Below are 27,353 nucleotides of genomic sequence, written 5' to 3' on the forward strand. Positions count from 1 at the left end.
ATTTGGAGCTTCCCTACTATAGAAATAAAACGTTAAAAAGATTCCCAAACCAATAAAACTAATGATGTGTATTGCCCCTAATATTTATATATATGTATTGCCCCTAATATTTATACATTTCTATATTTGATGTGTGTTAACATTATATCTTGATCAGTACCACACAATATAATTTCTAGAAAGAAACAAACGAATAAACACATTTAAGTGAAAAACATTTTGCACCAACAAACGAAGAATATATTATCTTCCACATAAAGATGTGTACTCTATTGTACACTTTATTTATATATTTAACTAATAATAACATGCAACAGCACTCTCATAATTAGTTTACATAATCATGAGAGTTTTTATTGAACTGATAAAATTATTAATACGTATCCTAGTGATATTAATGTAAGACATTATAGTACGACTAATATTTAAGCTGGAACAAAGTTGACAGGATCAAGAGTTGTTGGGGCAAGAGTTGGATCACCAACAATAGCTGCTAGATCCTTATGATCACCACCCACATAAGCCCTTAAAAAAGCTACCAAAATACCACCCACTGACCTCCTCATAAGATCTCTTGGACTTGTTCCATTCTTACACATACAATTTGCAATTGCCCCATCAATTCCTCCAGGACGATCAACCAACATGTCCATGTGGCCGAAGTCTTTGGCCACAAAATATGCACATGGGGGCTTGCACTCGTTGAAGAACTCTGCATGGTTCAGCCCATCTGGAGCACACGCCGGCATATAGGGCTTCCTCCTCTCCGAGCCAAGCCCGGTCCCTATAACCGCCACCGGAATACATAGGTCTAAAGAGCGCGGCACGTATGTAAGGATGTGAGGCTCAGTTCGGTTCCTCATGCTAGACCCTTCCACAGGATCTACCCCTACTAGTACTGAAAACTTAAGGTTACATTTCACTTCAGATTTTCCTAGAGCTAGGGCAAATGCGGCTTTTCCACCTCTACTATGGCCGGCTAGGGCAACCGTTGTTAAGTCTGCAACCACTTTATTATTATTATTGACCAAATCATTAATCAAAGGTTGGAGACCTTCTTCTAACCAATTGATCACTTCTGCTGCTGATTCAATTTCTTCCGGTCCAGACGGAGGAATTAACTCGTACAACTGTAATCAATATAGAATACCATATCATGTAATTTTGGCATATATATAATTATGAACATAACAAATAACAATAATATGTTAATCACTTTTTAATTGTATAGTTAAGATTAATAATAAATTATTATGTGTATGAAATGTGTGTAGTTTAAGCAGGGCCGATTCTAAGGTATATGGACCTAAGGCGAAATTAAATTTTGAGGCCCTATATATATAGTTTAACTATTATGAAAATAATAGTTCTAGTGCTTAGTGTAATGGTAAAAATTTTAGAAACTCTCTCTATGGTTCAATCCTTCATAACTACACATTAAATATTTTTTTAAAACATTAAAAAGTAGAGATGGGAAATTGATCCCATGATCTTTTAATTTAAAATAAGACCTTTTACTACTACACCAATTAATTTTTGTTATATTTTCTTTTTATTTAATATTTTATCTATATATTAATATTTTTTTTTCACAATTTCGGAGCCCTAAATGTTCGGGACCCGAGGCACACGCCTAACCCGTCTACCCTCAGAGCCGGCCCTGAATTTAAGTGTTTCCCAATTATTTTCAGTTATATTATTATAATAGTTCAACTCAACCAAGTGGATATAGAATACAAATTTTAATTAATCACCTTGCAATAATATTTTTATATGAGGGAGAGGAGAACCAGAATGTTTCTCTTAGGGAGCTGCTATTTAAATATATATATTTATATATATATATACTAGATGATCGTTACGTGCCAAACTACGTACTATTAATTTTATTTAATATTTTAATTTTTTATTTTAATTAATAATTAAAATAGTATAATTATTTGAACGATTTGTTTTAAAAAAATAAAATATGTGTCAGTATATTTAGTAAGTAAAACATAATTATGTTATAATAATGTATGTTATTAATAGTAAAATGTACATTAATTTTCTAATTGAAAAAAGTTCTATTCTAATTATGTTATTCTAATGTATGTTATATATTTATAGACTTTCACATTCTTTGCAAATTACTAATAAGCACCAATAATATCTATATTTTTTTTTTTAAAAAAAAAAATTATTAATATTCTCCCAAGATAGGTTTGTTAGAGAAATATGTGGCTAAGATGATTTTTTTAATTTAAAAAAAGATTATTAATATTTAAAAGATTATTTAATTTTTTTGGATTTAATTATTGGGTTTATTTGTTAACGGGAGATCAAAGCTAATCGTTAAATTTAACAGAATATTTAAGTATATTCTGTTAAACCAAGAAATACCGTTAGATAGACACTTTTAATACATAAAGATATATTAAAAATAGTTGGGTATAATAATGATTTTAATCACTATATATTTTGAAGATTTTAGGTAAATGAATAAGTTGAAACTCTATTTATTTTACACGGCATATAATGTACATTATATGGAGCCATCCATAAATTTTCGAATGATTTAGAATATCAAAACCATATTCAAACACAAATTACACAAGTTTCTTTTCCAATATTTTATATACGCTTAATTTCGTAATTATATAAACTCATTTAAATATATGCTAGTTTAAAATAAAAATCCAAATATATTCTATTCATTTTAGAAATGTTTGGAATGATGAAATAGAGTACTATAACTCCTAATTTACAGAAAAAGAACATGGTCCAAAAAAACAAAAAATTACATAATAAAGGCCAATAAATAATAATATAAATTCTTCAAAATTACATATTTTCTCCAAAAAAAAAAAAAAACCATCAATTTTTTTTTTTATATTATTTATTTATTTTCTAAAAAAAAAATTACATGGTACTTATTCCTCTGGTCTTTCGATAATTCGGAAGTGGCAACTATAGGAGAACCAAATCTCATATTTCCTTCATTGAATCATTGGTAACATACCTCGGCTGAGGGAGGAAAATCTTATGGGTCAATATTTGTCCTCTCTCAATTTCTTATAAATTAATTTTTGTATGTTTATATTTTTAAATATTTTAATTCTTGCCCATATAAAATTAATATTTTTTTATTTATACCCTCCATATTTTTATTTTATTCCAGTAAAATTTATAATTGTTATTTTAATCGTACATAATTTTATTTTTATCCTTGCTAAGTTTACAGCTTTTACTTTTTATATTAACATATTTTTATTTTTATGTTTATAATACTCTTTTTACAAAGAAAAAAAAAATTGTCCCTATGGGTCGGACTTCGTCACTATACTTCAAAGGTTCTCATTTCATAAAAGGATGTTATCCACACGAAGCTAGTCATACTTGTTTGGTACGCAGGATTGGACTAGATTGGACTGGACTGGACAAGATTGGATCATGCTGAAAGTAATCCTGAGTTTAATTTAAGAATAGACTGGACTATTTTTTTTTTTATTTCTTTTAAAAAAAGAAAAACTTAAATTAAAATAAAAATATAGATAATAAATTAAAATTAAAATATATAATAATAAATAAATAAAAGTGAATAATTCGCAGTAAAAAAATAAAAATAATTAATTAATTATAAAATAAAATAAAATAATATATCCTATATAATTAAGTATATATCATAAATATATAATAAAATATTTTATCATATTTTTTATTTAATAAAGAATTAAAATAATAAAATAAAAATACTTGAATAATATAAAATTATTTATCTTAAACATTAATTTAATCACTAATTTAATATAAACATTAATTTTTAAAATATTTATATAAATTTTCTAGTAATTTAAAAACAATATATAATTTTATTGTCTTATTGTTTTTCTTCGAATCAAATTAATTAAGTAACTATTATTTAATTAATAATATTATAAATTTTGAAAATTTATGTATAATAATTCAAAATTATACATTTTCACTAATTTTAATGATTAAGTTTTTGATAAAAAAAAATGTATAAATAAATATGTGATAATTATTTCCTTTAAATTCTTATCAAATTTAAAATTTATTAATAAAATTAAAATTAAAAAAACGATAAAAAAAATCTCACCAGCATGGGATTATTTATCCATCGGTGGGATAGATAATCCCACACAGATCAAGTTAGCTGGATTAGTTATCAGACTTTTAACATGCCCAAACACTAAATTAGACAAATTAGTCTGTCTAATCCAATCAAGTGAGTACCAAACGAGTCCCAAAGACCAAATATTATCCCTCCCGAAAAGGTGTGGGGAACATTTGACCTCTCAAAGAAAGAAAGAATGGCAGAAAAGACATCCTGCTATACAATTTAAACCCTTGAAAAATAATAAAAAATGCATATATTAATTGTACGTACTGTAGGTACCTACCTGAGGGGCAACTAGTATAAGTCCATGGGAGGATATGTGGTGGAGTAGATCTTCATAGAATTTGTTTTCGAGTAAGAATCCATGGAAAAACAACACTACAGGATAAGTGCCCTCCTTTGTTGGACTCACGATGAATAGTTGTTTTGGAGGTGAAAAAGTAGCCCACGAAACCAGTCTTGGCTCAAAAAAATTGGATTTAATTTCAAAACACCCCTTCTCAAAAACATCTGTGCTATTTGAGATGATAATGCTACTTTTTTTTTCAGTTCCCAAAATTGTGCCTGCCAATGCCATGATTCTATATTAATTCCTTGCTATATATGTATATATTTATATATCCTCCTCTCAACTCAAATACTATATTTATTCTATTTATATAGAATTTCCCATATGTATAGCGATCTTGTGTATAATCCAAAAGTACTGTTGAAGATGTTTGTAAATTTTGTCCCTTTTTTTATATATATATGAAATAAGTATTAGTAAATGAATTTCACTATAAATATTAATTTTTAAAAATATTAAATTATTAGATTTTGATGAATAATAAATGAATAAAAATAAATTTAAATTTGTATATTTAATTTAGCTATTTAATTAAAAATATAGTAATTAGTAGCATAAATACTTAAAATTTTAGGTTTGTAAGCGGCATAAATACTTAATGTTTATAAAACGGTAATTTTCCTCCAGTTTCATCAGTACAGACTCTGTTAAAGTCTTAAACAGAATACATATAAGATCCAAATTCAAGATTATTTGGTTGGACAGAAGTATGTAGTATCAGTTTTTCTAAATTTTCTTTTAATAAATTTAAAATGGAGCTTGTATTGACATACGAAAATAGAGAAAAATTACAGTTTTACAAACATTGAGTACTTATGCTATTAAAAAAAATTATTAAATTTATCCCGCTTACAAACTCAAAACTTGGTATTTATGCCGCTATTAATTACCCTTAAAAAATAGGGGTTTTACACCACATACTGAAATTTCCAACTTTTTTACATGTTTACTGTGGGCAGAGTTTTTTTTTTTTCTTTCAAAATACTGTGTTTTTTTTCTTCAAAAATACTATATAAGTTTTATACTGTGTACTGTGTTAAGTTTTCACGGGTGTTACACGGTTATTTTTTAGTTGTTTCACTGTTGTTTTAATTGTTCTGTTTTGTTATTTTACGGTTGTTTTATTAAAAAAAAAATAGTATTTTTTTTAAAAAAATTTGTATAACAGTAAAATTGTAAACTTTTGCCCAAAATAATATAGTATTTTTGTAAAAACCTCAATATATATATATATATAAATATCTCTTTTTACACTATATAAAAAATATATTTATATACAAAATACATTTAATATGTTTATTCAATGTATTCTTATATATTCATTAAAAGAAAACAAAAAACATAAAAATTCAAATTTTTCTAGTAATATCCATTCATAGGTAACACATATTAAGAGTGTACAAAAATATATGTATATATATATCACTTTGTGCATATATATATATATTGAAATAGGTGATTAAATACTTTATATATAAATATAAATATATATAGAAAAGTACTAGCGTCAACTTTCTATTATAATTTTTTAGTCAAATTCTGTGTTTAAAAATACATGTCAGAATATTTTCTTTTAAACAATTATCACATTATTTGCTATAGTTATAATATCATCCCTATAAATATTTGAAAATTTTTGAATAATTTACAGTATCATAAATAAGTTTAAATTTTTTGAACACGCGTGACAAATTTAAATATCAAAAATTATATTTTCAATACTATAAACTATTCAGAATTTGTGAAAAATATAGAAAGATTGCAATAAAAAGTTATAACTCGCACTTCTCATATATTTAGTTTAGGGAGCTTATATATATATATATATTGTACAGTTACACGATATAATAATTGTATAAATAGACAAAATTATATCATACATCATATAATTAATTAACCAACCAATATACTTATTATTATTATTATTATTATTATTATTATGAAATTAATGTAATTATTATTAGTATTATTATTTGAAACAATTATTATAATTATTTTGAAATGCAATATTATATTATACATGTATAGCAATTTTTATTAATGGAGAAAAACCTAAAAAAAAAATCTATATCAAAGCACGAAGTTCATGTGACCTTATTATTATTTAAATTATGCATACCAACCTTTTTCATATTTTCAAAGGAATCTTGTTAGGTGCAGAGACAGAGATCAACCACAAAATTATGTTGATATATAATCCAAAACCTTTGAACTTATTACTTTTGGAATATATATAAACATACCATGAATTTCTTGTCGAATCTTCTGTTCTATATATATTTTCTATGATACAGTTATCTTATAATGTAAGGTGGGCATGCATTGAGCTATCTTCATGATTTTCTCCCTACCCTTCAAATTAATCTCAGCCTTTTAAATATTTTTATTTACGTGTGCATATACATACTGTAATAATATCTTCGTCTTCATAGTGATCATCACCCCAAATAATGTTTGTATTCTTATGAAAGTGATAAAAAAAATTTGAAAAATGTGATTAATTATGTGAGAGAGAATAATAAAAGGATACAATGAAATTGAGATATAAAATTATTAATTAATAGGACCAATATAATTACATAATTTTTATTGAGATTTTTTTTCAATATGTTATATGATTGTGGCTATATATTTAAATTTAAATTTACTACACATTTTTTATTTTATATTAATTGTGGTTATATAACATAGAGTATTTGGGGTATAGTTCCTCCAGATAAAAAGATCTCCAAGAGTTGTTATCATTCGTAAAAAGTTGTTGAGTCGCGGATGTAAGTCTTGGAAGACTTTCTTGTCCTTCAAGAAACGATTGTCCTCCGGAAAAGAAAGAGTTCCGGATGGCTAGCTATTCCTCCTAGAAGGTATAGTCTCAAATAGTCCACTCCAGTTGGCACTTTTCTATCCAGGAAGGTCCTTCAGGGAGTGCCCTGAACTGTGACTCCGGAAGCCCTCATACTCGCCCCTGGATGCACGCTTACTTAGGCTGACGTGGAGACCTCACTCTAAGGATAGTTGGTTAAGTTGGTTATTTCCTAACTAACTTAACAACCTCCCTTCTTGCAACCACCGACTTTAGGATCTTGATCCTAAGCCTATAAGTACAACCAACACTTATCATTTCGGGAAAAAAAAAAAAAAGAACGATCAGATTGATTTGAGAGAGAGAGAGAGAGAGAGAGAGAGAGAGAGAGAGAGATTGGGTTTAGGTTCGTGTAAGATGAATCTTCTATATATAGATGAAGAAGATTTTGGGGTAAGAGTGTGAGAGTTGAAACACTTCAAGAGAACTCTTTATATAATCGATGTCGACTGTATTGTACATGTTCTTACTCATTCAATAAAGAGAATTTGTTGGTGTTCCAAATATTGTGAATAAAAATACATTTAGTCACAACAAATTGTAATTTTTGTGACTAATACATTTAACCACGGACCTTTTAATTATAATATAGGAATGATGAATTATAATTTGTCACAACTTTTTTACTTTTATTTATCAATTTTTGTAAATAAAAGTAAGATTTTTTTGTAGTAAGAATATGAGATATAATTTTTTGGGATAACAATGTTTAGACTATTAATCATTCTTTATGTAGTATAAGATTGGATGTTATAGTACTGTAAATTGCTGGTTATTCAATATATTCTTATTCATCAAAGATGAAAGCTTTAAAGCAAAGTAAGAAAACAGAGGAAGAAAAGCCTCAGAACCAAGAGAAAACAGCTTGGTTAAACTGAGGAGGAAAACTCTTTATTTATACAGCAAGATTACAGAACAGAGAATTTTGTTATGCAACAGAATTAAATACAAGAATCTTAACAGTATTAACAGACAATACACAACCAATTTGACACGTGTACTATTGGTTATCATCCCCCCTCAAACGAAAAGGTGTACAAATAACTTTGAGTTTGCCTTTGAGATAATGAAAGCGATCCTTGGGTAGAGACTTGGTTAGAATATCAGCAATTTGATCAATACTAGGAACATGTCTAACCGAGATCTCTTTCCTCAGAATTTGCTCACGAACAAAATGCAAGTCGATCTCAATATGTTTGCATCGAGCATGAAAGATTGGGTTTGCGGCAAGAGCAGCCGCACCTTGATTGTCCACCCATATAATGGGAATATCTGGTGCTGTAACTTGTAGCTCAGAAAGCAAGGAGCAAAGCCATTTGACTTCAGCTGCTGCATTTGCCAATGCTCGGAATTCAGACTCAGTTGATGATCGAGCAACTACTTGTTGCTTTTTGGCGGACCAAGAGATCAAATTTGGGCCAAGAAAAGCTGCATAACCACCCGTAGAACGTCTGTCATCAAGGGAACTTGCCCAATCTGCATCAGAGTACACTTGCAAGGATAGCCGAGATGCTGGTTTAAGGAGTAACCCTTCGTTAATGGTGCCTTTCAAGTACCTGAGTAGCCGTTTGCATGCATCCCAGTGCACACAGGTTGGTGCATGAATAAACTGAGACAATTTGTTTATTATAAATGCCACATCTGGCCTGGTAAGGGTCAAGTATTGCAAAGCCCCTAAGGTACTTCGGTATAAGGTCGAATCTTCAAAAGCAGTACCTTCATAGAGAGAAAGTATATGAGCTGTACTAGTGGGATTAGAACATGGTTTGGCTCCATCAAGTTGAACCTTTACTAGTAAATCAGAAATATACTTGGACTGAGACAAGTATATGCCTTCTGTGTTTCTGCATACTTCAACACCAAGGAAGTAATGTATGGCACCAAGATCTTTAAGTTCAAAACAGTGATTCAAATCAGAAATTAACTTGGTGATTAAAGAAGTATTAGGGCCCGTGATAAGTATATCGTCCACATATACTAGAAATATGATTAAATTCTTACCAGAGCCATAAACAAATAATGCAGAATCAGCCCGAGATGCAGTGAATCCCCATGCAAGTAAAGTAGTTTTGAGTTTGTCATTCCAAGCCCGAGGGGCTTGTTTGAGACCATAAATGGCTTTATGTAAATGACAAACATGGTTTGGTTTTGTTGAATCTTCAAAACCTTTCGGTTGTACCATGTAAACTGTTTCTTCAAGAACACCATTGAGAAAGGCATTAGACACATCCAATTGTTTAACCTCCCATTGAAATGAAACCGCAAGTGTGAGCACCATTCGAATTGTGACTGGTTTAACGACAGGGCTGAAGGTTTCAGCATAGTCAATTCCTGGTGCTTGCAAATAACCACGGGCCACAAGTCGAGATTTGTATCTGTCAACACTCCCATCTGAATTCAATTTAATTCGATGAACCCATTTGTTATCTATAAGATGCATATGACTTTGATATGGTACGAGAGTCCAAGTACCATTTTTCTTGAGAGCAGCAACTTCGTTGTTCATTGCAGCATTCCAAGCTGGATGTGCAAGAGCCGATTTGAGAGATTTAGGCTCACGGGGTAACAAGGATTCAGGGAGTTGATGCTTAGTTGCCAAGTATGCCTTCGGTTTGTAAATACCATGTTGAGATCGAGTGGTCATAGGATGAGTTCGTGTTGGTGCAGCAGGTATTAGTTCAGTAGGAGCCGAGGTGGACTGAACAGGCATGGTTGGCTCAGTAGCAGATGACAGATGTGGAGTGGACTGTGTGGAGAAGCTGCTGGAAGATGGTACAGAATTCAGAGGAGCAACATCAATTGGAGGAGTGCCATTTTGCTCATGATCAACAATAGGACAGGTATTAGTAGGAGCAACAATAGGTACAGATTGAGTGGAGAAAGTAGCAGTAGGAAAAAGTTCATTAGATTGTACCTGTGTTGTATTGTTGGTGAGGAAGGCAGGAAAGTGTGCTTCATTAAAAACCACATTTCGAGCAATAAAGATTCGACCTTCTTTATTCTCACATATGTAGCCCTTGTGCCTGGGAGAATAACCAAGAAAGAGGCATTCTTGAGATCGAAACTCCATTTTGTGATGAGAGTAGGGTCTTAAGTGGGGAAAACATGAGCAACCAAATGGTTTTTGTATGCTGTAATCAGGTTGTTGCTTGAATAGACATTCAAATGGGCTAATATTTCCAATAACAGAGGTGGGCATTCGATTTATGGCATACACAGCACTTTGAAAAGCATGCCACCAATAAGACATGTCAAGTCCAGAGTGAGCTAACAAAGTTAAACCAGTTTCAGTAACATGACGATGTTTCCTTTCCACTCTCCCATTTTGCTCATGAGTATGAGGACAAGACAATTGAAACTTTATACCTTGGTCACTTAGAAATTTTTCAAATGATCTATATTCACCTCCTTCATCTGCCTGAACTGCCTTTATAGGTAAGTTAAACTGTTTTTCCACTAAGCTTTTGAACTTGATGAATACTTCAAAGGCCTGAGACTTAAGTGTTAATGGAAAAATCCAAGAAAACCGACTATAGTCATCTAGAAAAATGATGTAGTATTTGTAGTTGTCTTTGGACACAATATGGGAGGGACCCCAAAGATCCGTATGCACTAACTCAAGGGGCTGAGATGCACGGTTTTTGGACAAGGAGAATGGAAGTCGATGACTTTTGCCCAATTGACAAGAGTTGCAGAATTTTAAATTTTTGACAGAATGAGGAATGTTGGACTGTGTTAAAATTCTGCTAAGGACATCCGAGGCAGGATGCCCCAACTTACAGTGCCACATATTTATATCATGATGCATATTAGTGCTAAAAACAGTAGGAGATGAGAAAATGTCACTTTTATTGATGGAAAATTCATTACAAGATGAATCTTTGGAATCAAGGGGTTTACAAACATCAAAAGTATTACAAGTGCAGGTAGAAGAACTAGTAATAGAATTGACAAGATTGCATTGCAGAGAACTGTTAGACAGCTTGGAGTGACCATCTCCCAACAGGTACAAGTCATTCTTGAGAATTCCTTTGAGAAGGACAGCCCCCGAGTGTTTGTCCTTGACAAAACAACAAGACTTGTGAAACTCAAGAAAAACATCATTATCTTTAGTTAGTTTGGAAACACTAACCAAATTTTTTGTAATAGAAGGGACATGCAAAACAGATTGAAGTTTGAGAGGATTAGAATGGATTGAAGGAAGAGTGGTTTTACCAATATGAGAGATAAGTAATTTCTTACCATCTCCAACAGCAACGGATTCTTGACCATTGTAAGGTGTTGCAGTGTCCAAAGAGTCCATAGAGAAGGCTACATGATTAGTTGCACCCGTATCAACATACCATCCTATGTCATCTCCAAAGTCAGGGAGGATTTGAGTTTGATGATCAATAGGCGAGTTCTGTTCAGTGAGATGAACATGCGGCTGAGATGAAGGATTCTTGGGAGTAACCCAATTTTTGTCAAACCTGTAGTGACAGGTTGTGGCAGTATGACCATACTTCATACACAATTGACACAAGGGTCTAGTGCTTGGTGGTGGGCGACTGTAGTGTCTGGCTTGCATTTTGGGTTGCTGATCACCAGAAGGCATTCGACCATGATGAAAAGGATGTCTGTATGGACCTGGTCTGGAGCCGAATGTAAGATTTGCAGCCATTTTGGTGGGTAGATCCATCATTGAAGAATGTCTTTCAAGCCTAGTCTCGTGAGACATTAGAAGGGCTTGGACTTCCTCTATTGTCAAAGCATCATTTCTTGAGGTGATACCGGAGACGACAGGATCGAACTCCGGTCCAAGTCCATTAAGCAAGTGGAGAATGAGATCAAGATCAGTAATAGTATGACCGGCTATAGCTAAAGAATCACAAATGGACTTGATTTTATCGACATAATCTGAAATGCTTAGATTACCTTTGTAAAGATTTGTCAATTGTCCCTTGAGTTGAAGTAATCTAGCTTTCGATTGTCCAGCAAACTTTTGTTCGAGAGCAACCCACACTGCATTAGAGGAAGTGAAATTCGAGACAGTGCCAAGAATGGCTTCAGACATTGAAGAGCGAAGCCATGACAGAAGCAATTGATCTTTCTTGCGCCATTGCTGAAACAGGGGATTAGGTTCACCAGAGACAAGAACACGAGGAGGAGAGTTGCTGGTAAACAATATTTCATCGAGGTCATGTCCAATGACCGTAGGAACAACCTGGGATTTCCAGGCGAGATAATTGGCTCGATCGAGCTTGATTGTGAGAGACGAAGTTAAGGAATTTGAGAAAGGATTCCATTGCGCAGAGACAGCAGCTGAAGGAGGCGCCTGAGGCCGAGGATCAGTAACACCGACTGGGGACGAGTTGTCGCCGGAAGAAGCCATGGACGTGAGCCAAGAAGCTCTGATACCATGAAAGCTTTAAAGCAAAGTAAGAAAACAGAGGAAGAAAAGCCTCAGGACCAAGAGAAAACAGCTTGGTTAAACTGAGGAGGAAAACTCTTTATTTATACAGCAAGATTACAGAACAGAGAATTCTGTTATGCAACAGAATTAGTTACAAGAATCTTAACAGTATTAACAGACAATACACAACCAATTTGACACGTGTACTATTGGTTATCAAAAGAAAAAAAGTTAGAAATAATTACCGATTTTATGTTCTTTTGCTATTTATTTTTCCAATTTACTGTATTTATTTTTACTTTTTACTTTTATATTTTGAATTTTTAACTTTTACAGTAAAATACAACTTTTAATTTCAACTGTAGGATGTCCCATTTCAATTTTGTGTGAGCCTTAGTCTTCTTCATTATGTTTACCCTTTGCATTAGTCTTCTTCTTCATCATTTCAAGATTTTCATATCATCCAACACATGTTCACTCTCGACCTTACTCTTATTTTCTATTGTTTCAAAGTTCTTCACACTGTCCAACACAGGTGCTCTTCTTGGCCTTAGATTGCCATTTTGAGGTTTTATTGGCTATACTTATTATGATGGCTATGGCTTTCTTTCCCATTACCGTTCTCCATTTGCATGTCTAGAGAATTTCACAAAGAGATCTTGAATGGTGACTTTCTTCTCTCATATATAGATATCTCACACTAGGACGATATTGGGACAAAATAAAAGTGTATGGTAAGTATATAAACAGGTTCGCCGCAAAAAATAGAGATCACCAAATTTTGATTACGGGTAAAATGGAGCTTATTGAATTCGTATTGCCGCTAAAGATGGGGTGGTCGGGTTTTGATTGCCAGTAAAAGAGGATATGACAAAAAAACAAAATAAGTAATCTTGATTTAAAATTTGTAGCTTATACATTTTTTTTTTTTGATTAAAAACTAAATTACCGTAGAAGTGATTAAAATTTCACTTATTATTGTATTTTTGAAAAAATTCCAAAAAATTAAACATGCATGGATTATTTCACAAATATACAAAAACATCTAAAGAATTACAAAATTTAAGTCTCACTGAATTTTAAATATTTTTACGATTTTTTTTAATTTTATTTACAAAAAAATGCAATTTTTTTATGTTGTACTCTTATTAATTTGTTATTGATTTTTTGTTATCTATATATTATTTTTTATTGTTGCTTTGATGTTATTTTTTGGTTATTTTGTATAATTTTCTTATTGTTTTCGTAGAAAATCGTAAAATATATAAAAAAAAAAAAAAAAAATCTTAAAAGGTAAAAATATAATTTTTTATGTTTTATGTAATTATCCCTACATTTTATTTCAATAAAATCAGAAAGCCCAAAGAACGACCATAGGTCCATAACTGCAGGTATTACATGGTAGATTTCATTTGTTGCTGTCTAACCTAAAAATGTTACCATATTCAAGATACAAATCATGTATGAAATATATAATATTTTACTATTATTATTCTAAGCTATGATATTATATACTGTTACTCCATTACATGTTGCCATTTTAAATTTACATATAAACATGGGCTTCCTCTACCATAGGAGCAATGAATCACTAATTCTTTCTATGAACAAATTCATCAGATGTGGAAAGTCTGCATAAGCAGTGAAATATCTAACTACACAACCTACTTTCTCTTTACAGATAAATAAAACCTCAACATATCATCAGCCTTCCATTCCCTTATTTTCCTTTTCTGACTTTCTTGATAAACTATTTTTGCTCAACCAATCAACAGACTGAAATTTCTGAAGAACTCTTTTCATCACACAATCAATCATCAGAATAAACTCTTTTTTATTATCAAGGAAGAGACTTAACTCTTCGAAGAACCCTTGGGCATTTCTTCTTTTCCTCTGCCGGAATCACATTTTCCATAAGCTGCAAAAGAAAACTACATTAGCAAAGGACATTTGTATCTGCAAGAAACTCAACCAACACCAAACGCTTTTAAATTTTCTTAACAAATATAACTACTTTCATTTTTTGTTTTAACCAAAACAATTGCATAAAGATGCATTCATTGCATTGCTAAGGTGTTCATTAATTGCAGCACATTGTATTACTTGTATGCATGCATACGCAAATGCAAAATGATAGTTCAACTTCAAAATATAATAGTTTTAGAGCAAACTCATAGTTCATGGTCCCAACCTGTTGAAACCTTTGCTGCGTCCGCTCAACCTGTATTCAATTTACACTAGTGTCAAACTTACAAAGAAATTAAAGAATTGAGACTAATATATCATTGAAAATAAATTTACACTCATAAGGATTTGTAAAGAACAATAATCCACAGCATACAAACACAACAGAACAGAGCATTGCTGTTTTCTGATAAACATAAAACACAGAAGCAACAACACGAAAACAATATATCCCATAAGAGAAATGCTATAGAGCCCGAGCCAGGTGGCCCCAATTTTCTCCCAATCCAAGTGTCTACCTCATATCCTTATACATAGTTTATAATCTGACCAAATTTTTATAATTTCTACATATAAAAAAAAATCAAATGGAAATTCTTCATTAAACAATTTTTCAACAATTTCAATATATTTGCTTTTCACTTTTTTTTTCTTCTCTTTTAATTATTTCCACTTAGAATAAAGACAATTTACATGAAGCATGATTCTGTGATATTTTTTCAATTTTAATATGTTTTTTAATTTTTTTTCTCTAAATTGCAATCTTAGTACATGAAGCTTTATATAGTGTTGCAAACAAAGGGACTTGAATAAAATCTCTAAATACTGTAACCACAGAGAAGGAAAATCGGCAGTTTACAAAAAGAAACTAAACAATGACTGTGCCAGAAGGATACATCAGATGTAGCTCTTTGAAAATTCCGTTGAATATATATAGATAAATTTTAATTTCAGTTGAAGAGTTGATTAAGTAAAAGAAAAAAAAAATCTGCTGTGTTGAAATATCGATTTTTAAATCCTGAAGAAAATTTAATAATATGAAAAAAAAATAAAAACTAGAAGGAAATGGTGAATTTTTTAAACCCAATTTTTTTTACTCTCTATAAGAAATGAGAAATGATGAGATCCACATGTTAGCAATTAATTTCTTACCTTATAATTTTGATTCCCAATCATTTTATCACTGAATAAAAGTTATCATTTTACATTATATATTTTTTCCCACTGTATTTTTCCTTATTTCTTATTGCTGTTTATAAACACAAATCAACAAAAAAAAAGTTTTAACACTTATTTTCAAGAATTATCTTAAATCTTTATTTTTTAACTAAATGGAAAAAAAAAAAAATAGTAGAAGAAATTATTAGAGATATCATGATAGATGACAAAACATATATCAAGAACGAAAAAGAAGAAGATGAAGAAGAGAAGTGAGGGCTTGAGGAGAGAGAAAGACATAATGAATTAATAAAAAAGATAAATCAATGAGGTCAATAGCATTGAATAAAACTAAATAATGAATTAATAAAAAAATTGGTTAAATGATACACTATATGATGGACGCGTGCGAGACACTTGGATCAAAAGAAAATTCAGGCCACTTGGCTCGGGATCTATAGCATTTCTCATCCCATAACCACAAACCCATTACAGAAAAATCTACCATAATTAATGACAAAATTATACAGGAAAACCAAAATTGCAAATTTGGGTGCATTGTCTGGCAAATGCATGACTTTTTTCAGAAACAAAACAGCGACTTATATTACAGAGTTAATAATACAAAAGAATATTAAGCAAAAACACGCCCACCGAATTATGCTAATAAGCTAAATCCTAAGTGGTAATTATTGTTAGGAATAGAAATTCTGTATAATCTTTAACTAGTTTCTAGATGCCCTGCTGGCATATTTCTGTTATTGTGGTGATCATTCGTCACGTTCTCTGTACTATACAAAACATTATTTCTGTTTTGTTCTTTCAGTTATGGTTGAATAATGATGTGCAATATACTCATGAATCGTGATGATATAAAATGCATATAGAAAGAACTTTAGCCAGCCTCAATTGATTGAGCTGTGCATTTCATTTATCTGTTTATTGCTTTATTTCTACATTTCTCACCCACCAAAATATACTATAAAGCTAAATCCTAAAAAGCACCCTACGATTACAAGTTTTATCACTAAAGATGTAACCAGAAGATTTCGGTCGGTCATCCTAACAAAAAAAAAGTAAAAGAAGATGATTTTGGTTATCTTTTTTCTTCATACATATACATCTCTGTTACTTATTTGTAATGAAATAAAAATAATACATCTCTATGGAAATCATAGAAACACAAGTTTTGTCTCACATGGCGCTAGGCACAATTCTTCAAACACAGATCTAAGAGAATGATGGGGTTTAACTAGTTTCTCACATGGCACTAGGCACAATTTATATTATTATTGTCGTAAAAGGTACCGAGGTCAAATGTCTTAAATTGACCTCCTTCCATAATTATTAGGGAGCCTCACATCCTATAACAAATAAGACTTAGGACTTCAATTGCATAAAATAAAAGAGAAATGTTAAACGGCAACTATGATACTTAGAACCTTCTTACGTGTTAATATCGCTATTAGTGCAATAAAGTATCAGGTCCCATATAATTTAATGTCATAACATTTAGATAATATTACTAATCAATTATAAGGTGACACGTCTAGAAAGTGCTAGAAACCACTAGTATCAAGTAGCAATGCTCAAAATAAAACTATTAAACCTCAAACTCCCTAAACCAAATGTATAGTATCTTGGGACAAGATACATCCCCACACTCTACTGATCTCTTGGAAAGGCAAATAACCAAAAACTTTTGTTTTATAAACCTATGAAGCCACCAAGATTTTGACCTTCTACCACTATTTATTTGTCCTTAAAGAGCTCTTCTGCAAAGTTCCACTAAAAATTATTTATGAAGACTATTTAATTCTAAAGTGTAATACAATTGAAAGAACACGTTCTATGTTGCACTAAATCCATTTTTCTTCCCAACTTGGGCAACAAAAGTGTAAGAAATTTCATTAGGACATTTATTTCACCCTCAAGTATCACATTATCTTTGTTCTTTAAAAGTCATAAATATCATTAATTTGATTCAAACCAATTTCAAGAAAATTTTAGACAAAAAATCATTTCATGTTTTCCGATGTTCACAGCTTCGCCACTAATTTGTATTACATCATATGTAGAAATAATCAGAATTTAAGAGGCTGCTTAGTTGAGGTGTTAGTAACTGTTAATCCAGGTGTATTTAATGTCTAAAATTGTACTCAGTCTACCTAAAGGTTTTTTCCAATAGTAATAAAAATAACTCAAGTGTATATTTTTCTACATTGCTACATGGTATCACAGCTGTAGAAACTCAAAAAATTGGAAAATTTCCAATTTTCTTCTTTCACCCTACTCTTACAAAATTAGGGTTTAATACACTAGAGGCTCAATCTTAGAAAACTAATTTGGAGTGGTTTTCTATTCTTACCTCCAGCAAAGCGAAATTACCCGAACTCTCAGTGGCGAAACCCCGAAGTCAGATGCCCAGCAAACCCGCACGTGAATCCCACGTGTCGTCGTTCGTCACTGCCATCTCCTTCATGCACCAGTGCATGTAGGCGTGTTACCACTTCGACGACGCCCTTTTCTCCGACATTTTCATTCTCGGCACACCCTGCTTCATCCAGTCTTAACAAACTTTTATTCCGACCATTGAAAATCAACCATGGTCACTGAGGTTGTTTCCCATCACCGTTCAGCTCCTAGAAACAATTTTAAAGGGTTACAATATGATTGTTGCCTAACCTGGAGCATTTCCTTTCACCACAGATCAGATTGCTCATCTCCATAGGGCTGCTAAAGTCAACTTCTGCACCAGATATGAACTCTCACACTCCTGTTGCATTCACTACTAAAATCTCACCATGGATCATTGACTCCGGTGCATCTGATCACATGACTAGTTGATCTTGGCATTTTATTACTTACAACCCTTGTCCAAGTAAGAGTAAAATAAAAATTGTTGATGGCTCTCTATCAACTGTGGCAGGTAAAGGTTCAGTTTATCTATCTTCTTCCCTTGCTCTCAAAAATGTCCTCCATGTGCCAAGTCTATCTTGTAATCTCCTCACAATTAGCAAACTTACCTTTGATTGTTGTATTGCAAAATTCTCACCATTATGTTGTGATTTCAAAGAAATGTCCTCAGGGAAGACCATTGGAAGTGCAAGAGAATGTAGCGAGTTTTACTACTTTGATGTTGATCCGTCATCTACTCAAGGTAATAAAAGTCTGCATATTGATTGTATTGCTTCTAATATTGATATTATGAGATGGCATTACCAATTAGGACATCCTAGTTTTCCGTATTGAAAATCTATTCCAAAACAAACACTTGAACATGTTGTTTAAATGTTAAGTGTGCCAATTTGCAAAACATACTCGAAGTGTTTTTCGTTTTTGCTCATATAAAGCATCTCATCCTTTCACTCTCATTGAAAGTGATATGTGGGGGTCATCCCGCATTACAAATATCCCTAACACTCGTTGGTTCATATCATTTATAGATGATCATACTCAACTAGCTTGGGTTTATCTTCTGAAAAAGAAATCTGATGTCTACCACTTTCAAAAAATTTCATTCCATAATTACTAATCAATTTCATGCCAATCTCCAAGTTCTTCACACTAACAATGGTACAGAATATTTCAATTCAATCTTAGGTGATTATCTTACTTCCAATGGCATTGTCCATCAAACTTCATGTGTTAGTACTCCCAACAAAATGGGATTGCTGAAAGAAAAAATCGACATCTATTAGAAGTTCATAGGGCTCTCATGTTTACTACTTCAGTTCCTAAGACTTTTTGGGGAGAAGCTATTTTGACAGCAGCTTACTTAATCAATAGAATGCCTTCTCGAGTCTTGCAATTTCAAACTCTGATTTCTTCTCTTCTTAAGATTTACCCTCATACTCATCTACTCTCAAATCTTCTCTTTAAAACATTTGTTTGCACAGTCTATGTTCATGTTTTAGGCCCTAATCATACCAAACTTAATCCCCATTCTCAAAAATTGTATTTTCCTTGGGAACTAATGCTACAATCCACTCACGGGTCACCTTAGTGTCTCATCTAATGTCACATTCGATGAAGAACAACCTTTTTATCCCAACACTTCACTTCAGGGAGAGCATAATAGTGATACTCATTGTTGGGATACTTGTTTGCCCATGGTAAGACTTGATTCTAATCTGCTCATTCCCTGAGTCTCCACCTATTGAGTCTAATCTACCCATTGAGCCTAATTATGTGCAAAATTTAGAACAAAACACTCCTAAAATGGAAAAGACAGAGCAAATAAATGCAAAAATAGAATTATTGATTTACGCTAGATGATAGAACAAACATCAAGTAATACCGCCAACTACAGATCATGCCTCCCAAGAATCTGAACCAATGACAAATCCCAATGTAAGTGATTCTTTGAGCCCAGTTTCATTTGATTCTAATCCTAATTCATGAGTGGTAGAATCAGGTTTTCCCATTGCAAAAAGAAAGGGAGTGAGAAATTGTACTTTACATCCTATATCTAAGTATGTATGCTATAGCAAACTCACACCCAAATTTAGAGTCTTTGCTGCGAAAATTGAGAAATTCAATATTCCAAAGAATATTGATAAAGCCTTGTCCATTCCCAAGTAGAAGAAAGTAGTTGAAGAAGAACTTGGTCCATTGGAGAAAATACAACCTGAAAAATAGTTGCACAGCCAAAAATCAAGCATGTGGTGGGATGCAAGTGGGTATTTACAGTCAAATACAAAGTTGATGAAACTATAGAAAGATACAAGGTGAGGCTGGTTGCTATAGGTTCACTCAAACTTACGAAGTGGACTTCCCAGAGACGTTTGCACCAGTGGCAAAACTAACCACAGTAAGAATTCTCCTATTAGTAGCTGCTAATCTTGATTAGCCATTGCAGCAACATGATATCAAGAATGCATTTCTAAATGAAATTGTAGATGATGAGGTCTATATGAAGGTTCCTCTTGGCTTCAAAGTAAAATTTGGAAAAGAAAACGTGTGTCACTTGATGATATCTCTTTATGGCTTGAAGCAATCACCACAAGCTTTGTTTGAGAGGTTTACTCAAGTGATTAAAAATGATGGGTACAAACAAGGCCATTCAAATCATGCTCCATTCTTCAAGCACAAGGTTGTAATTCTTATTATCTATGTTGATGATATGATTCTAATGTCTAATTGGAAATAACCTTAATTGAATAGAGGAGTTAAAAGGGTTTCTTGCGAAAGAATTTGAGGTAAAAGATCTTCGTCAGATAAGAGACTTTCTAGACATGAAGTTTGCAAGAACGAAACAAGGGATTTCAGTCTCTCAAACAGGGGATTCCAGTCAGATCATATTGTATTCTTCAAGCACTCACAAGATGGTAAGATTGTAATTCTTATTATCTATGTTGATGATATGATTCTAACTGAAAATGACCTTAATGGAATGGAGGAGATGAAAGGATTTCTTGCAAAAGAATTTGAGGTAAAAGATTTTGGTCAAATAAGATACTTTCTAGACATGTAGTTTGCAAGAACAAAACATGGGATTTCAGTCTCTCAATGTAAGTATGTTATTGAACTACTCAAATAGATTGGTATGCTCAGATGTAAACCAGCAGCAACACCAGTGGAGCCAAAAAGAAAGTACAAGAAGAGAAGAAAAAAAAAAAGAAACCTGTTGATAAAGGGATGTATCAACAATTAGTGGGGAAATTGATTTATTTTTCTCACATCAAACCTGACATTATCTTTGCAATTAACTTGGTTAGTCAATATATGCACAACCCTTCAGAAGAACACCTAGAGGTAATTTGCAGAATATTACAGCACCTAAAGAAGACACCGGGAAAAGGTTTGTTGTTCAGAAAAAGTAAAGAAAGAGGCATGGAAGCATATACAAATGCAGGCTGGGCAAGTTCAATTGAGGATAGAAGATTGACATTTGGATATTGTACCGAGTTATGGGGAAAGCTTGTTACTTGGAGAAGCAAGTAGCAATATCCTATTGCAAGTAGTGTTGAAATTGAGCTTAGAGCTCTTGCTCAAGAAGTATGTGAACTAATGTGGATCAAACGAGTTCTTAAAGAACTAAAACTTCAAAAGTCAAGTCCTTTGATACTATACAGTGCAATAAATTAGTTATTAATATAGCACACAATCCAGTTCATCAGGTAGAACCAAAAATGTAGAGGTGAATTGTCATTTCATAAAAGGAAAAATTGAAGAAAAAAAACTGTGTTGTTTTTGTGGCTAGCAAAGAACAAGCTACTGATTTGCTAACAGAAGGATTATCAAAGAAAACTTCGATGAACAAGTGTGCAAGATGGGCATGTGGGAATTGTATGCACAGTATTTATTAGGATTAGTTGAAGTGTTAGTAGCTGTTGGTTGAAGTGTATTTAATATCTAAGATTGTACTTAGCCTATTTAAAGGTTTTTTCCAGTAGTAATAAAAAATAACTGAAGTGTATATTTTTCTACATTTCTGCACTTATTACATTTTTCTTCCCACCTTTGGGCAACAAAAGTGTAAGATATTTCATTAGGCAAGCAATAGGACAATCATTTCACCCTCAGGTATCACATTATCTTTGTTCTTTAGAAGTCATAAATATCATTAATTTGATTCAAATTAATTTCAAGGAAATTTTAGAACAAAATTCATTTTCATGTTTTTCGATATTCACAGCTTAGCAACTAATTTGTATACATCATATTCACTTAAATCTATCTTAAGACCAACAAAAGTAAAACTAGAGGAAGCAAAGAACCAAGAAAGAAAAGATGATGAAAACAAAAAGAGAATGACATACTAACTGGTAGGCAATAGCCTTCTAAGTACTAAAGGCCCAAATCCATCAAACCTCGAGAAATTCTAAATTCCACAAATTATGAAAGATTCATACCTCTTCTCTCAACAACTGTGCATTCTCTTCCTCCAGCTCTGATACTAAAGTTTCTAGCTGAGCTTGGCAAGCCTAAATATAGAAAAACAAATGAATTAATAATTAAAAGTTAAAAACACAGTACATTTAATGATTTAAAATCATACAAACAAGTAAATAAGAAAATTATAATTTGCTTGATGACAGAATCATAGAAACAAAAAAACGCATGCAGGTCCCTAACCAAGACAATTTATCTTTTGGGCGTCAACTCAAGGAAGAAAAAGTTGCCATGCGACTAAATATTGAGGGGGGATGAAGTTATTACACTTTCCATTTTTTGATTGTTTACATAATAATATTGCTAATTTTATGTGTTTAGTTCTTTTCTTAATCAGTTATTTCCAAATTTATTCTTCTTTGTTTCCTCTAAACTACAAAAATGTAGGATAGGATGTCGTGAACTGTTTTCAATCTTTACTCTCGAGAATTGGCATCAAAGCTCATTAGTATGGAGAATGAGACAAAACAACGAGGGCAATATGGCCATATGATAATATAACGTTAAAGAAATCAAAGAAGCCAAACTCTGGTTTCATTTTTGTTTTCTCTTTAGGAGATTAGATTTTTGTAGGAAAGGTTTATGATAAGTAAATTCTCAGTGTTTCACTATTTTAATGCTACTACACACCTAATCGCTTTCCTTTTAATGAAACAAAAGATGTGAAGTAGAAACGGACTTCCATGATGCTCAATATCTTATTTGCAAAAGGATAATTCAACACAACTAACCACCATATGCAGCAACTAAATGAATCTAAGACCACAATCAAATCTGTAACTGTAAAAGCTCTCTGTCTCTCTCTCTGTCTCTCATTTATATTTCTAAGCAACTCGAGATTCTAAGAACCTCACAAATTCCTAGTTCATTGGCATGGATCCTATCGATTCAATACTAGAACTAGCAACTGTGTGCAGTTAAAGACATTCTTTCCTCATAATTAGTATTCCAATCATATATCATCCAAAAATTTGAGAGTATGACCACTCCCTAGTTTAAAAGTAACAAACCTAAGGAAATCATTGTATACCGATAAAATTGCAAAACTATCCCACCCATTTATAATTATGGCATTGTTAAGACCCCAAAATAATAGAATGTGGTATACGAGAATAAATATAAAAGGTATATGAGTCTTCGTATGGGAGTGTAGCCTTGGGGAATTGGATGGGTAAGGGAAATAGGAGATTATGCTTGAATTAAGTGAATTGTTCGTAGCATCAAGGAGAGCCTAGGCCTCTCGAATGCCTAGGGTAGAGTCTTTGCACTGTAATTCTCTTTCTGCAATATTAATCCAGCCACCATTAATTCTACTTCTCTAATTGTTCTTATTACTGTTAGTCTCTACAATTTCTGGGTTATGTACCAGCAGATTATATTAGACATACAATCTCTTGGTAGTTATCTCCTAAAGTTTCTATTTCCATAAAAAATAGCCATAGCCATTTTCAATGTAAAGCTTTGTTGCAATCTATGATACTGCCAAAACCCAACATAAGTTCTATCGCACCAACTGATCTCCATCACCATCCCTTTTTCACATCATGTCCATCCATCGTTCCACTTTCACTACTACCATCTTCAGAATCCGGAGGGAGAAACCAAACGTTAGATACTTATAGAATACATGCCTCATTCCCCATACCCCTTTGATCGGCCTATAATCCTTCACTGTGTTCTAATTATACTTTTTAGGGATCAAACAAATATACGTCTCATCAGTCATACAATGCACCCGCTGTCGTTTTCCATAAAAAATAGCCATAGCCATTTTCAACGTAAAGCTTTGTTGCAATCTATGATACTGCCAAAACCCAACATAAGTTCTATCGCACCAACTGATCTCCATCACCATCCCTTTTTCACATCATGTCCATCCATCGTTCCACTTTCACTACTACCATCTTCAGAATCCAGAGAGAGAAACCAAACGTTAGATACTTATAGAATACATGCCTTATTCCCCATACCCCTTTGATCGACCTATAATCCTTCACTGTGTTCTAATTATACTTTTTAGGGATCAAACAAATATACGTCTCATCAGTCATACAATGCACCCGCTGTCGTTCTAATTTCAATTGTTTCTTTTCCCCCAAGAAATGCTGATACCAATTTCCACTAGCATCCTCAAGATCCAGCTTTATAATTTCTTCCAATCTGATGTTGGCTTAACTTTGTACACTCTAAAGTCCACTGTCCTATCTCCCTTAGAAAATAGACATAGCCATTTCAAACGTAAAGCTTTGTTGCAATCTATGACACTGCCAAAACTCAACATAAGCTTTATCGCACCAACTGATCTCCATCACCATCCCTTTTTCAAATCACATATAAAAATGTCCATCCATCGTTCCACTTTCACTACTACCATCTTTGGAATCCAGAGAAAGAAACCAGATGTTAGATACTTATAAAACACATGTCTCATTCCCCATACCCCCTTTAATCGGCCTATAATCCTTCACTGTGTTCTAATTATACTTTTTAGGGATCAAACAAATATACGTCTCATCAGTCATACAGTGCACCCGCTGCCGTTCTAAGTTCAGTTGTTTCTTTTCCCCCAAGAAATGCTAGTACAAATTTCCACTAGCGTCCTCAAGATCCAGCTTTTAATTCTTCTTCCAATCTGATGTTTTTGTACACTCTAAAGTCCATTGTCCAATCTCCCTTGTAACATTTTTCAACTTATTCATGAACGTAGTTCCTCAAAAGCAAAAGCATTGGCTTCCTTTCATTATTCGGCGAACTTTTCCCCAAACCCCATCTCCTTTAAGCTATTATTATCAACGATCTAAGAGTGGTCTTGCTTCCACCATTTGCCTTGAGAAAAAGAATAAAGATGCCCATTCGTTTATCTAAAAGAAAACATCCAATCTCAAAATAGACCCGACTAAAATGCATGTTAATTAGAGGAGAGTCTAGTAGCCTTAATTCATCAACTAGGCCATCCAAAATCTGCATACTCTGTGTTGGTAATTGTTGTTACACTTCTCGCTTTCTTTCCTCACTATGTTGAAATCACCTCCCGCAACACACTGTGTTAAAGTTAATGATATCTTGGGGTTTAACAATTCAGTCCTACTTCGTTCATCCTAAAAAGAATCACTTCCTTCATACCTACGCGGCCTGTAGACAACTAAAACCACTAATCTAATCCATTTCCTCCCTTAATAAGAATAGAAAGACAAAATTCACCATCCAAAGAACCAATGACATTAATTTGCCTAGAATACCCCACACTCCACCAGCTCCCCAGATAGAATTTTCTTTAAACACAATCTTGATTCTTGATTTTTTTTAATTTAACAGAATCTAGCTTCATATTTTAAATAATAACAATAAAATAATTAAAGAAAAATAGAAAACTAAATTTCATGTTTTTCACACTTCTATTCAGTTTTTTCAAATGTTAACGCATCAGTTCATTTCTTAACTATTCTAACCTCATTTGAGGCTATGGGACGAAGTCTCCTACTTATACCCTCGTGGCTTGGCTGCAAGTAGTAGACCAGGCATTAAGGGATAGAGACTCGGTGGTTTTCGCCTGCTCAAAGAGAACTCGAATCAAAAAGTTTACGGAAAGTCTCAAAATGTATTTTAGAAAATCAATCTGAACTCATCCTTTCTTGCCACACAAAAAATAGAAAAAGAAAATAGAAGAAAAATATTCTCTAACAAATGACCAGAGCTTAGCAATTAGATTATCTACTTGTCTCCATACTTAGTCTAAGAAGCTGATATCCTTTCACTAACTAACTAAAGAATTTACTATTCTTTTCACTTTTCCCAATCGTATTAGATGGGACATTATTTTCACACATTTTTCTAATTTCCAGAGCAACCAAACAGAATTCACCCAAGAAAATGGTAAAAGAAAGAAACTGTAAACCAAACCTGTTTGCGCTCCCTTGACCTGGCAGCAGATTCTCTATTCTTAATCATCCTTCTCTGCTTCTGTGCAGTGGCCTTATCAACAGGTGGTTCAAAAGCTTGCCTCTTCCCTCTTCCCGAACTACCACTACCGCTCCCATTCCCACAAACGCCGATCGGATTTTCCACTGCCTGAAATTGCAACGGTGGTGGCATATGGAACTGACCGTATCCTAAGGGAGCCCTAACGTCTTCTCTAACAGCTTCATTGTGCGTCAAGTAATCCTCCAAGGTCATCCCGCTGCCGATCTCGACGGAATCAGTTTTCCAATCGCTCCCACCGGCCACGGCTCCTGACCAAGATTCGTCTGCTCCGGCGATCGGGAACGAAGCCAGTGGCTGAGAATCCTGAAGCTGTTGTTGCGGTTGTTGTTGTTGTTGTTGTGGGTAGACGTTGGGGAGATTATTGAGTAAATCATCCATGGGAGAAATGCTTCTAGAGTGTTCTTGGCTCATGATTGTGTTAAGAGAACATGTAGGGGACACAGTGTCGTGGCAGTTCCGAATTCGTCGCTGACGCTGGAGCTATGACCACGTTAGAAAACGCCATAGCCGACTTTATAGGGTTCGTTATACTTTTCGGTTGCTTCAATTTTCAGAAGAAAAAATAAAGCTGTCAAACAAAAACTATTTCTTTTTTCATAGTTTAGGCTATTTTGGGAATTACAGCATTCGA

General features: G+C 32.8%; 1 protein-coding gene and 1 pseudogene across 1 annotated transcript; both read right to left on the reverse strand.

The window, feature by feature from the left end:
• Positions 1 to 217: 217 nt before the first annotated feature.
• LOC115724631 (chlorophyllase-1) lies at positions 218 to 4,870 on the reverse strand. The gene is made up of 2 exons (XM_030653963.2): positions 4,404 to 4,870; positions 218 to 1,130 (listed from the first exon to the last, which is right to left on the reverse strand). Exons 1-2 carry the CDS (start codon positions 4,695 to 4,697, stop codon positions 426 to 428), a joined length of 999 nt encoding a protein of 332 aa, XP_030509823.1. The 5' UTR covers positions 4,698 to 4,870; the 3' UTR covers positions 218 to 425.
• Positions 4,871 to 14,185: 9,315 nt separating this feature from the next.
• Positions 14,186 to 27,338, reverse strand: LOC115725663 (G-box-binding factor 4-like; annotated as a pseudogene).
• Positions 27,339 to 27,353: the final 15 nt, after the last annotated feature.

The sequence above is a fragment of the Cannabis sativa genome, chromosome 6 (assembly GCF_029168945.1).
Source record: "Cannabis sativa cultivar Pink pepper isolate KNU-18-1 chromosome 6, ASM2916894v1, whole genome shotgun sequence".
Lineage (NCBI taxonomy): Eukaryota > Viridiplantae > Streptophyta > Magnoliopsida > Rosales > Cannabaceae > Cannabis > Cannabis sativa.